This window comes from Penaeus japonicus, unplaced genomic scaffold, assembly GCF_977035675.1.
Source record: "Penaeus japonicus unplaced genomic scaffold, GWHDUDI00000001_assembly GWHDUDI00000012, whole genome shotgun sequence".
NCBI lineage: Eukaryota > Metazoa > Arthropoda > Malacostraca > Decapoda > Penaeidae > Penaeus > Penaeus japonicus.
The window spans coordinates 34,281,551-34,294,050 of NW_028234414.1; the positions used below are offsets into that span (position 1 = coordinate 34,281,551).

Sequence of the window (12,500 nt, forward strand, 5' to 3'; positions counted from 1 at the left end):
TTTTAACATTGTCTGAGAGATTTGATGAACCAGTGGAAGGCTTTGTAAAGTTGCTTTGTAAGAATGGTGACTGGGTTACTCCTTCGGTAAAGGAGTTACGCTGGATAGCTCTCAAGGGGGTTGATATTGTCGATGTGCCCAAGGTGTTGCCTGCATCTTTCAGTGGTGAAGTGGAACTGCCACGAATCATACCCTGTGGGAAAATAACCATTGACATTTTCACTAATGATCCCTTCTATGACCAGAACAATCTTGATTCAAAATGAACAGAAGTCTTTTACTAACACTTAACTTGTAGAATATAACTGTTTGCAATAAATATAAGTCATTTAAAAGAATCTGATTTGTTTACATCTTGATCTCACACAATACCTCAGTATCAGCTCTTTTAAGAAGAGGTCCTGGAGTCTTGTTGTTATTGTTATTATTGTTGTTGCTTTCACTACTTGAGCTGCACAAACTAGATGTAGAAGAACTTCGGGATCCTGCACGGGTCTGGCGAGTTGCACACTCAATAGATTCTGGAAAGACAATTCTTTTCAAAACTAGCTCTGCTAGTAACAACCAAAATTGAAATAAACCACTGCACTATTTTACTTGCTACCTTAAAATTTCACACTCAATGTAATATCTAGCTTGGGTCATTAACTTTAACCAAGTATTTTTGTTCATCCAGCTACTTCCTTCCATAGCAGCTTAAACTGAATTCCCATATGCTGCTACGAAACAGAAACAGGTGAAAAAAGTCTCACCGATTAGCGACTTGACCCGGGAGTCCCCTCGCGCCAGAGGTCTGGGATTGCGACGATCCGCCAGGATGGATGGCTCGCCATTGGGCAAGGGTGCGGGCACGTTCCGAATTGTTCTACGTTCGCTGTTGCTGCTACTGCTCATACTGCTGCTACTTGTGCTGCTCACTGGGCTGCATACTTTGACAGCTGCTAGGGAGGAAAAAGTTAAAGTTCCCATTTTCCATTTCCCCCTTCCTTGTTCTTGATGAAATGTACTTTTATTTCATATGTAACTTTATTTTCATTCTTTTAACTGCTATGTAAGTGCATAAGATCATACCCTTTGCTTTTTCTAAGTCTTGGCCAAGTTGTTTGAGCCTATCTCGCAGAACAGTGTTTTCTTGCGTCAAGCGTTCCAGATCATGCTGTGCTTCTGTCTTGAAGTCATTAGCAACACGCACAGTCATCAGAAGGTCACTCTGAAACTGCTCCCATTCCTCTACCTGTCAGCGAATAATAGAAAATCTCTTAAGTGATACTTTTCCCATCACAAAACTTCAAAATATTAACCCTCTCGTGACGGGTGGTACACTACTGTACCGTGCATTCTAGGCCCGTTCGCTGGGGACGCGTTACAGCGTCATTTATTTAACTGATTTAGGCCTATGTGTTCGAGAGCCCCAGCATTGTGACATGCAAGGCTGGAATGCCCCCGTCGTAAATGGGTTAACAAAGTTATTAATAGTATGAATCTTAGCCTATAAAATTACAAAACTAAATTACTTGAAGTTCATACCTGTTTGCTGAACTGTGCTCTCTCCTCACTGAAGCAACGCTCTTTCTCATTCAGCTTCTCTAAGGCTTCATGAAGCTTCTTCTGTGATTCAGAGAGACTGGCTTTGAGGTCTCGCTTATCCTCCAGGTGGTGTTGGCACGTCAGCTTGAGGTCTTCCATGGTGGCTCTTAGCACCTCTGTCTCTTCCTCCAGGTGGTGACGTTCCTCCTCTAGCTGTGCCTTTCGCCAGCCAGCATCTTCCAGCTGTGTTCGTGCATTGTTGCGAGCAACCTGAAGGCAAATAAAAATTAAATACTTATTCAACTTGACTCTCTTAAGTTTTCACCCAGAAACAAACTCAACACAATAATCAGGATTACTGTTGCAAAGCAGAAACAAAAAATTAGGCATAAGCATTAAAATTGTTTGATAAATAATTAAAGGTGACTTTAAAGCCTATTAGGCATGAGAAATCAAAGGGTCATGTAAAACCTGAACTCAGAAAGAAAAAGCCCATCTGGCCTACCTTTTTATCCATAAAAAAAGAAGGCAAATTCAACCAAAAAACAAGCAAGTTATCATTGGCTACACTAAACAGATCAGATCCTTAAAAGAAATACAAAGAAAGAATAATAAAAAATCCAAACTACTTCGCAGCAGTTCCCCAAACCATCCAGGCAGAAGAGAATACTGTCCACCAAATGCTTCCATCTTTAGAGCAGACTCCAAAGTCTTTTTTAAAAACCAGAATCTTTACCATGAGCTCATCCTGAAGACTGGATATCTGGTCCTTGAGTCTCTCATTCTCACAAGCCATGGCACTCGCCTTTTGCTGGAGAGCTGCATTCTCCTTCTCCAGCAAGTCCTTCTCTTGCCTCACTCTTTCCAAAAGGTCTGCCAACTCACTCTTCTCTCCTGAGATTACTGCTGCCTCCAATTCCGTTATCTGAAACAATTACTCTACCTTTAGAGGCTGTAAAACTAAAGATAATAGTCATACAAAACACTTTGTATACATAATAAACAAATTTGTGCTAAATACAACTGAAATCCTACAAGTAAAGATACCTTTTCTTTGGCACTATCTACAGCAGCTTGTAGTCTGGTGTTCTCCATTTCAGAAGCCTTCACAGCCTCCTGGGACTCTGCTAACTGTGTCTCAATTGCTTTCTTCTCGTTATTGGCTGTCTCAACCATTGACTCCAGCACCTTCATTCTGAACCAGGAAGTAACCAGGATTATCAACATTTGGAATATCATTAGAATTTAAAAATCTAATAAAGTATATCATCTGATTTGCAACAAAAAAACAAAACAAAAAAAACAGCAGTGGTCCATGAATTTCATTTGTTACAATGTCTACATAAAAAAGGTCCAAACCTGTCTCTAATGAGTTGTGAGTTGTGGTGGTAACGCTCTTCAGCCTCCTTTGTGGTGGCAATCTGTTGCTCCAGTTCCTCCTGCTTTATCTGCAGTAGCTCTCTGTCTTCTTGAGCACTCTGTTAATAATGAAAAAAGTGTGAAGAGAAAAAGAAGAAAGAGCAGCTTTTTTTTTCATATAACAAACTTTTATCATTACTAAAAAGCAACAACAAACTTTTATCATTACCAAAAACCAACAAGTCTGATAAAAACATATATCAGCTTATACCTTAAATATGTCAATCTAAAAGACAATTTACCTTAAGAAGCTCCATAAGTCTCTGCGTCTTCTCACATTGGGATAGGTCTTGGCTGTTTTCAGAGTGCTGGATCAGCATCTGCTTTAAGGTGTCATTATGACTGCGTGATTCATTCAACTTCTCTGTTTGCTGTGTCAGGGACTCCAGTATTACCTATGAATGAAAATCATAATGAATGCAGTGATAACAAAAATTAACTAATTATGTTGTGTTTACATTAATATAAGAGCATTTCATACCTTGTATTATTATAATTCTTTTTAATAATCATACATATTTCTGGCCAATTTCACATATCTACTCAATTTTCCAATATCAACAGATGCTTACTTGCCTGCATAAAAATATTTCATAAACATACATTATCACATTTCCCAAGCTGCCTACCTGTTTCTCCTCTTGCAACTGTTGCACCTCAATTTGACACTCTGACAACTGTTCCCGGAGATCATCCAGTTCCTGGAGTGTGGCCTGGAGTTCCTCATTTGTGCTGTGATTAATCATTATGAAGTCATTAACTGTGAATCATCCATAATAATAAAATTATCCTTATCCAAAATAAATGCTATTACTGCCATCACTCGAAAAATCCCATTACCAAATGGAGATTGGGATTATATCCGTTGAGTAGTATATACACAAAGGCACAGGGTGGGAGAGAGGGGGGAGAGAGAGAAAAAGAGACTGCAAAAAGGGGAGTAAGAGAAGTACAAGTGATCAAATGAATAAACATTAGCTAGCAGTTCTCACCAATAGTGGGTCTCCTCCATCTGCTGGATTCGATCCTGTAGACAGGCCACTGACATTTCCGACACACTGGAGGTCGACTTGTTGTCCCATTCTCCTCGGTCCCCACACGAGGAGGGTCCTTCACCACCATTCTATAAGGAGAATTTCTGTTATTTAGCATTCTTAGAAAATAAGACAAAATAATTTCTTTCCCACATCCCTATCACCAACAATCAGTGAACAAACAAATACAAAAGGAGGTTTACTATTATTCAACCCACATTTTGTATATGGCTGATAAAAGTGGCAGCCTTTTGGCCTTTGACTCTCCTCTTCTTTGGTTCCATTGACACTAGCCTGCGAAAAGACTCCTTGGAAAGCCTTTTCTTCAAATGACCTCTTGTTGCCATATTTGTGCATATCAATCAATATCCTTCATCTATACAAATGTCAGTGAAAATATTTTCATTGTATTTTAGTTTTCCTTCCATAACTCTATTATGATATCAACACTCATATTGAAATTTACACAAGATCTCAGAGCAGGTATCCCCTTGAGACAAGAAAGAGGACCTTACACACACACATATGAGACACAATACTATACTGAACCAGATAGAACAATGAGTGCTGTGATAACATCCTTCAGAGTATCTTATCACACTCTTATCTTTCTGAAGAAGGTAACCTGGGATATGCTATAATACCAGACTTCCTGTGGGATTATCACTCTTATGGACAACTTTAAATATTCAATTAAATATCACTTGAAAACAAATTCTTGCATACTGCGGTTTCCATATTATGTAATAAACAGTCCCTGGATATAAATAAGTATGGTAGTTTATGAAAAAAAAATACTGAATGTGTACTAAGCAAAGTTTATTGTTATGTTCCCTTTGTTCTTTTGCAACACTTATCTAAACCAGTTGTAAAGTGCAGCACAGTCTTATCTGATCTATTCTTCCTGAATGAATTCTGATTTTTCATAACCAAATATTGATTGAGAGAAAGTTTTGCTTCCTTTCCTTTAAGGAACTTCTTTGTTTCTACAAGATTTTTTCAGCATTCAATATTGATAGATTACTAACTCAGATGTATACATTCAAGAAATATAACATTGTTTTTTCTGATCTTTCATGATAGGCTTTTTACAAACAATGCCTTCACACCCCCTTTATTCACTCTCACTCTCACTCTCACTCTCACTCTCACTCTCCCCCTCCCTCCCTCCCTCTCAACCCCCTTCCTTTCCCTCTCTCTTCCTCTCTCTCTCTATTACTTTCTTTCTCCTGCTCCCCCTCCCCCTAATTCCATTTCCCTTCTCAACCCCCTCTCTCTCACCCATATTTCTCTCTCCTTCCCTCTTTCTTCCCATCTCTTTTTTCTCTCTCTCTCCATCCTTCCTTCCTCCCTCACTGTCCTTGAACCCTCACTCCCTACCCGTCTTCCTTCCCGCTCTCCCCCCCACCCCTCCTCCTCCTCCTCCTCCTCCTCCTCCTCCTCCTCCTCCTCCTCCTCCTCCTCCTCCTCCTCCTCCCTTCCTCCCTTCCTCCCTTCCTCCCTTCCTCCCTTCCTCCCTTCCTCCCTTCCTCCCTTCCTTCCTTCCTTCCTTCCTCCCTTCCTCCCTTCCTCCTCCTCCCTTCCTCCCTTCCTCCCTCCCTTCCTCCCTTCCTCCCTCCCTCCCTTCCTCCCTTCCTCCCTCCCTCCCTCCCTCCCTCCCTCCCTCCCTCCCTCCTGCTATTCCTCCTTCCCATCCACCTCGTTACCTCTTTAAATACAACCTCAACCCTGATTTTTAAAAAAACTCTATTACTCACAATCCTTGTTTAGCTTTCATTCAATATAGCTCAAACTCATTAAAAAAAACTTCTGGTCTCAGTTTGAAATTGAAAGGTGGGGGATGCTAACACACCAATAAAGGCCAATTCCCAAAGGCCAAGCACTGACCTGTGATATTGTGGAGACTTTGCTGAGTAACAATTCCTTCTCTTGGTCCGAGAGAGGCGACGAGTCCAGGGACACACCCAGCTGCAGCAGGCGATCCCGAAGGAGCTTGTTCTCGGCTGATAGAGTCTGTACAGTGCTCCTAAGGTGGCTAGGGGCCTCGACGGCAGTGCCATGGCCACTGAAAGAGGAGGAAGATTTGCTGGGTCCGTCAGAGGTCCCGCCAGAAGTGGCACTGGTGATGGCCTTGCTGCTCTCTTCGTCGCTGAGGTGTTCTCGTTCTCGGGCTGCTTCCTGAAATAGCAAAATGCATTTGCTTTAGAAATCATTCACAATGATAATGACAGCTTCAAAGATAAGGTATGAGGAACTTTTTTTTTTGGGGGGGGAGGGAGGGAGGGAGGGAGGGAGGGAGGGAGGGAGAGAGAGAGAGAGAAGAAAGAGATGAGAAGAGAGAGAGAGAGAGAGAAGAAAGAGATGAGAAGAGAGAGAGAGAGAGAAGAAAGAGATGAGAAGGGAGAGAGAAGAGAGAGAGAAGAGAGAGAGAAGAGAGAGAAGAGAGAGAAGAAAAAGAGAGAGAGAGAGAGAGAGAGAGAGAGAGAGAGAGAGAGAGAGAGAGAGAGAGAGAGAGAGAGAGAGAGAGAGAGAGAGAGAGAGAAAATGTCCAGGAGAAAAAAAAATTAATATGGAATATCCATGAAATCATGAACCTGTAATGCGTGTATGATCGACTGAGTGTGAGTTGCACTTGTATGTATACCTGCAACTACACACATACATACAAAACAGTGTCATCAACATCTGCAGCACCTGAAGTCAGTTTCGGGACCCCCTGGCACGGGTCCCCCCTCTTCCACGGGGATAAGAGGGGGTCAACACAGCGCGCCAACAGCCGACTCACTCATAGCGCTGACGCACTGGATTCTTAGAACCGCCCGCCAATCACAGCAAGTTAACCGCCCATTATAAATCGATTATTAGCCTTTCCTCAAGCTGCCCACTATCAGTTGTTTTAAAAGGCCAGGACAGTCAGCCGGGGCACATGGGCTGGAGGCCGTCCACTCTCAATGCCGTCACTGAATTTTCTTCGTCCAAAGAATGGTTCCAGAAAACAAATATGATGCAAGATATAAATTGCAGAAACAGACAGTCCTATTGACATAACAACAGTAAAAAATAGTGTTTTATTCGAAGAGCATGGTTCAACCCACAGATGTTCGTTATCTAAGCAAGAAACATAATATTCACTACATCAACCTACGCCTCAAACGCATTTTCAAGTGTATGTCTCTATTTAAGGCTCAGAGAACGAAAAGGTGGGAGGAGGAGGAGAGAGGAGGAGAGAGGAGGAGAGGAGAGGAGAGGAGAGGAGAGAGAGAGAAGGGGGAGGGGGAGGGAGGGAGGGAGGGAGGGAGGGAGGGAGGGAGAGAGAGAGAGAGAGAGAGAGAGAGAGAGAGAGAGAGAGAGAGAGAGAGAGAGAGAGAGGAGGAGAGAGAGAGAGAGAAGGAGAGAGAGAGAGAGAGAGAGAGAGAGAGAGAGAGAGAGAGAGAGAGAGAGAGAGAGAGAGAGAGAGAGACAGAGAGCGGGGAGGAGGAGGAAGAGGGAGGGAGAGCCGCGGGGGGGAGGAGGGAGGGAGGGAGAGGGAGAAGGGGGGGAAGGGAGAGGGAGAGGGAGAGGGAGAGAGAGAGAGCGGGGGAGGGAGGGAGGGAGAAACAGCAAGAGAAAGAGAGAAGGGTGCAGAAGCAGAGACAGGGAAGGCTCTCCGTGGGGTCAGGTGGGTACTATGACCCGGCCGGTGAAACCTCGCCAGTCGGACGGACGGACGCGCGCGCCTGCACTTCCCCGACGCGGCGGGGAGAGCCTGGTTACGCGAAAATGCTTTTCTCCAAACTCAAACACAATAAAATAATACAGCAGACATGTTTTAGAGTTAAATACTTGCCTTGGTGTCCAACTGACATACATAATACATACTACTGACATACTACTGACTTCGTATCACAAAATAGGCAGATGGAAGCTGCTAAATAAAGCAATAACAGTGGCGGCTGTTGCACCCAAGAGCCAGGGAGGATAATCGAAGTGCCAAAGCAAAAGAAGTGACGCTTGTGGCGATGATGGGAGGAACCGAGGGAACCCGACAGAGGCGTTGGTGAATCCCGCGGGGGACGAGGCATGGAAAGGGAAGTTCCAGTGAAGTTCCATCACTAAAGCCAGAAATGCAGTCCAAAGAGGAAACGTATATAATCATGATGATCCTGAAGTGCAGAAAACATGGATGATATCTAATACTAATAATAACAACTGACGCATGAAGCCGCGAGTTACTTCTCAAAACAAGAACGCGCTACCTCGCACGAGGCCCTGTACGTATGTCAACCGTACGCCGCGTACAGCTGACACTTCTTCAAAAGCTCGAGGGATCAGCCTCAGACCTATTCTTAGCAGAGCGCCTCGACCTCCCGAGCCAGAAGTCACGTCGAATGCGTACTCCACGGATAATAAACAACGCCCCTATATGTCTGTCCAAGAGGTAACAAGAGTACCTCCGCGTCGGCAACAGTAACGTCGCTATCTAGCCGAAAGATCCTCATCTAACTTGCTTACACGATACACAGTTTGCAAATAAACTGAGGGAGCGGGGTTACCCTCACTCCCACTCCACCCCCACGCACCCATCCGCAAGTAGGAAGCAGCAATAAGGAGCGTGACAAGATAGGGTAGATCGCGAAGGTCAGGTAGCAAGGCGAGGCGGGGAGTGAAGTGGCACTCGAGCTCTTCTACTGGTTGTGTTCCGAGGAAAAGAGAGCCCAGAGAAGAGACGAAGGATACGTAGAGAGAGGGAGGGGAGTGAGGGGGGAGGAGAGGAGTGGAGAGGGGAGGGAGGGAGGGAGCGAGAGACTTTTTGACTGACGAGAGAGAAAGAAAGAGAAAGAGAGAAAGAGAGAGAGAGAGAGAGAGAGAGAGAGAGAGAGAGAGAGAGAGAGAGAGAGAGAGAGAGAGAGAGAGAGAGAGAGAGAGAGAGAGAGAGAGAGAGAGAGAGAGAGAGAGAGAGAGAGAGAGAGAGAGAGAGGTGGGATAGAGATAGAGAGAGAGATGTGGGAGAGAGGAGATAGAAAGAGGTGGGAGAGATGAGAGGGAGGGAGGGGGGGCGAGTGAGGGGAAGAGGGGAGAGAGAGTGAGGACCGAACTAATTATACGAGAGAACACCTTACCACCTAAGCCCCCCCCCTCTCCCCTGATTGTTTGTCAGAGGGCGTCGCGTCCCGCTGCGCGAGGAGACAAAAGTGCCGATGAATAATTCACCAACTCACATTCTAATGAGTCCCGAGATCATGGACTTGATAACCTTCGCTTCCACCTCCACATGCGGACGCAATGGAGGAGTCACGAACGCGCGGCCGCAGACGAGGACAATAATAATAATAATAATGCTAAAAGAATGACAATGAACAACAATAATAATGACAACAATAAAGATATAGATTCTAAAAAAAAGTCGTGAGAAAAGGGGAAGGAGACGGGGGGAAAAGATGGCGATGAGCAAGAGGGAGAGAGACAAGAAAAAGAAGCAGAGAAGGAGGGGGATAAAGGAGGAGGCGAAATTCCTGTTTAGATTTATTGAGGAGTTTGTCGTCTTAGGCGCTCAGGATTTTCCAAACAGCTCTAATTATTTCACATGTACATATCGTTGTAATAAATTAAACGTGTGAGCCCCTAACTACGCCTCTGTCTCTCTCTCTCTCTCTGTGTGTGTGTGTGTGTGTGTGTGTGTGTGTGTGTGTGTGTGTGTGTGTGTGTGTGTGTGTGTGTGTGTGTGTGTGTGTGTGTGTGTGTGTGTGTGTGTGTGTGTGTGTGTGTGTGCGTGTGCGCGCGGGCGCGTGCATGTGACAGAGAGAAGGGAGGAGGAAGAAGGAAGGAGAGAGCAAAAAAGGCTCGTCCTTGGAACGTGTGGCCTAAAGTGCCGCACTTGACGACCGGCGGCTTAGAGAGAAAAGCGAGATCGGCTCCCCGGCGGCATCCGTGGGTTACGGCCGTACCAGCATAAATATCCCGTCAGCCTTGAAGGACCCCCTCCCCCTCCCCCTAACGCCCTATCTCTACTCAGTAATTACCAACACCGCATCTCCATCAGGCTCGCTCAAACAGATTGCCACGGCCATGCATCATCATTATACAGCTCATGCCCGGCACCTCTGCCATGCAGCGCCGCCGTTTGTAAACACGAGCGGGCCATGCTCTCTGCGCGTCTTCATCGTGCACCATTGATCCGACTCGTCTACCGCGCCAAGGCTATTCCGCGATCCCGTTGACAGGTACGCCGCCCATCGAAGGTCTCCCGAGCCCCCTCTACCGGAGCGCCGCAAGGACGAGAATCCCGTTCGGCCGCCGGGATTCCACTCCGAGAAAAGCAGTCCGAGTGGCCTTCGCAGCGCCCGTTATTTCACGCTACACTTCTCCGATCCCTTCTAACTGTCGTCCTCAACTCTCCTCCTTCATCGCCACTCCATTTCATTCCACAAGTCTTGCTACTCTTTCCGGCAGTCGAGGCTGAGGCCGCCGGTGGCCCTGCGCCAGCGAGGCCAAACACGGCCACAAGGGCGGCGGTTGAGAGGAACGATGGCGAGGGCGGAGGCCGAGAGGCCGCGGATGATGGATGGCCGTCATTACACAGGGAACAACTTACTGCCTGGATGAGGCCTCCTTCATCCATCACCGGCCCGCCCTTGCCCCATCGCCGTCCCTCTCTTAGCACACACACTCCCACATTCTAATTCCGGTAGTAATGTATGTATTAATCTGTATGTGTGGGTATGTACGTGTGTTTAGATATTTTTACTTAATATCCTGTTCTCTAATCACAAACCAACCAATTTTTACTTACGGAATTGGTCAGAGCAGCCTAGACAACCTCAACCTTTCAGAAAATATTCTAGCCTCTTTACTATTTCAATCCTGATTTCGCAGACAAGATTACGAGATACCCCCCCATAGACGCTGTTGTGCACAGGCAGCCACGCTGGCCAGCGATCCTTGCCCGCGAGGGAGGCCCTGCGCGCACGCAATAGCAACACTCGTAAAGCAATTAAAAAGGCGCAAACGCAGCGCATTAAAAGGACTGCGTGTTTTCCCTCACAGAGCGCAATGGGGTGAAATCTCCTCCGCGCACATACCATGTCTAATCCACACTCACACATACAAGAGATCAAACAAGAAAATGAAGACCCAGAGCGACCCCCCCCCCTCCTTTCCCTCGTTTGCATACGACCTTATCTTCCATACTAATTAGCTTGCGCTTCCCATCTTCTCATCCCGCACGTAGAGAGTTTCACGAGTCAGGTTCCTCGTGCCACATGATCGGGAAATGCGAAGCGATGATCTGGAGTCGGATTCCGACACGCGAATGGACATGGAGCATTAAGTTGCTGATTAATTGCGTCACACTTACAACACGCTCCACACGTTGCCTTACTCTTAATATTTCTTTTCATGTCCGAGGCCGGCGCTCACGAAGGGGGAGGGGGAGGGGGAGGGGGAGGGGGAGGGGGAGGGGGAGGGGAGGGGAGGGGAGGGGAGGGGAAGGGGAAGAGAGAGAGAGAGAGAGAGAGAGAGAGAGAGAGAGAGAGAGAGAGAGAGAGAGAGAGAGAGAGAGAGAGAGAGAGAGAGAGAGAGAGAGAGAGAGAGAGAGAGAGAGAGAGAAGGAGAGAGAAGGAGAGAGAAGGAGAGAGAAAGGAGAGAGAAAGGAGAAAAGAGAGAGAGAGGGAGGGAGGGGTGAGGGAGAGAGAGAGAGAATTAAACTCTAGCATTTCAAGACGTAAAGATACTCTTCCTACTTTTTTTTTTGCCTTTTCCTTACCTATTCTGACAATTTCCCTCTCTTCCTCTCGTATTCTCTGATCCCTCCCCCACCATCCCCACCCACACTTGATCTATCGACAAAGGTGACAAGGGCAGCGTTTCGAAAGGCGTGGACACCGGCTGTACTCAACGGGTATTATGCAAGCACTTGATTCAAGTAGGCTTGCACGTGTCACCTCAAAAGGCAGAAATCGGATTGCATTTAGTTTAAAGTGAAACCTGTCAACATGATATTGCCTTCGCATAATAGCAGCACCGGCAGTACAATAGTTGACAATCGAACGCATCAGGATTCGGCAATAAGGGTTGCTCAACCAGCCGAGGCAAGTGTGACCAAATGGGCGGCAATCAACCAACTTCTGTCTACCCCCCCCCCCCCCCGGAAAGTTCAGTCTTCAAATTTTCCTCGAAGGAAAAGAGTATCCCAAAACACATTGGTATCTGATGAGTTGAGAAATCATGATCTCATTTATCACAAGGATCTGATTTATTGCTGATTTCGATGGATTTGAAATCGTACATGCTACGTCCTTTAAATGCTGCTCCACCTTGAATACTCACAAGATAAGGCGAAGGGTTGCTTCAGGGCATAACAAAAATAGTTCTTCTTACATGCGTTATATTTCACATCAGACAAAGTAAATCATCATGTGAAGGTGTTAATTGCGGTTTTTTTTGTGTGTGTGGAGGGGGAGCTCAGTGTGGTGCTTGTCCTAAGCATGTAGCAGTTTCCCTAACTGCCAAATCCTGTATATGATAATAGATTCCACGCATTTT

General features: G+C 45.9%; 1 protein-coding gene across 26 annotated transcripts in view; it reads right to left on the reverse strand.

Moving 5' to 3' along the window:
- The window catches only part of spdi (sperm antigen with calponin homology and coiled-coil domains split discs), a 418,834-nt gene that overhangs the window by 2,425 nt on the left and 403,909 nt on the right, over positions 1 to 12,500 (reverse strand). For 12 of the 26 annotated variants that reach the window (XM_086542705.1, XM_086542704.1, XM_086542698.1 and 9 more), the window contains 12 exons: positions 5,868 to 6,158; positions 3,939 to 4,069; positions 3,576 to 3,678; positions 3,189 to 3,341; positions 2,887 to 3,005; positions 2,575 to 2,722; positions 2,264 to 2,452; positions 1,528 to 1,797; positions 1,072 to 1,234; positions 753 to 941; positions 373 to 521; positions 1 to 193 (listed from right to left, as the gene is read on the reverse strand). The exon at positions 1 to 193 is cut by the window's left edge and continues 128 nt beyond it. In XM_086542705.1, coding sequence (XP_086398831.1) covers positions 1 to 193; positions 373 to 521; positions 753 to 941; positions 1,072 to 1,234; positions 1,528 to 1,797; positions 2,264 to 2,452; positions 2,575 to 2,722; positions 2,887 to 3,005; positions 3,189 to 3,341; positions 3,576 to 3,678; positions 3,939 to 4,069; positions 5,868 to 6,158 — 2,098 coding nt within the window. The remainder of the gene's footprint in view (positions 194 to 372; positions 522 to 752; positions 942 to 1,071; positions 1,235 to 1,527; positions 1,798 to 2,263; positions 2,453 to 2,574; positions 2,723 to 2,886; positions 3,006 to 3,188; positions 3,342 to 3,575; positions 3,679 to 3,938; positions 4,070 to 5,867; positions 6,159 to 12,500) is intronic. The other 14 variants (XM_086542709.1, XM_086542690.1, XM_086542692.1 and 11 more) reach the window with 3 other exon arrangements.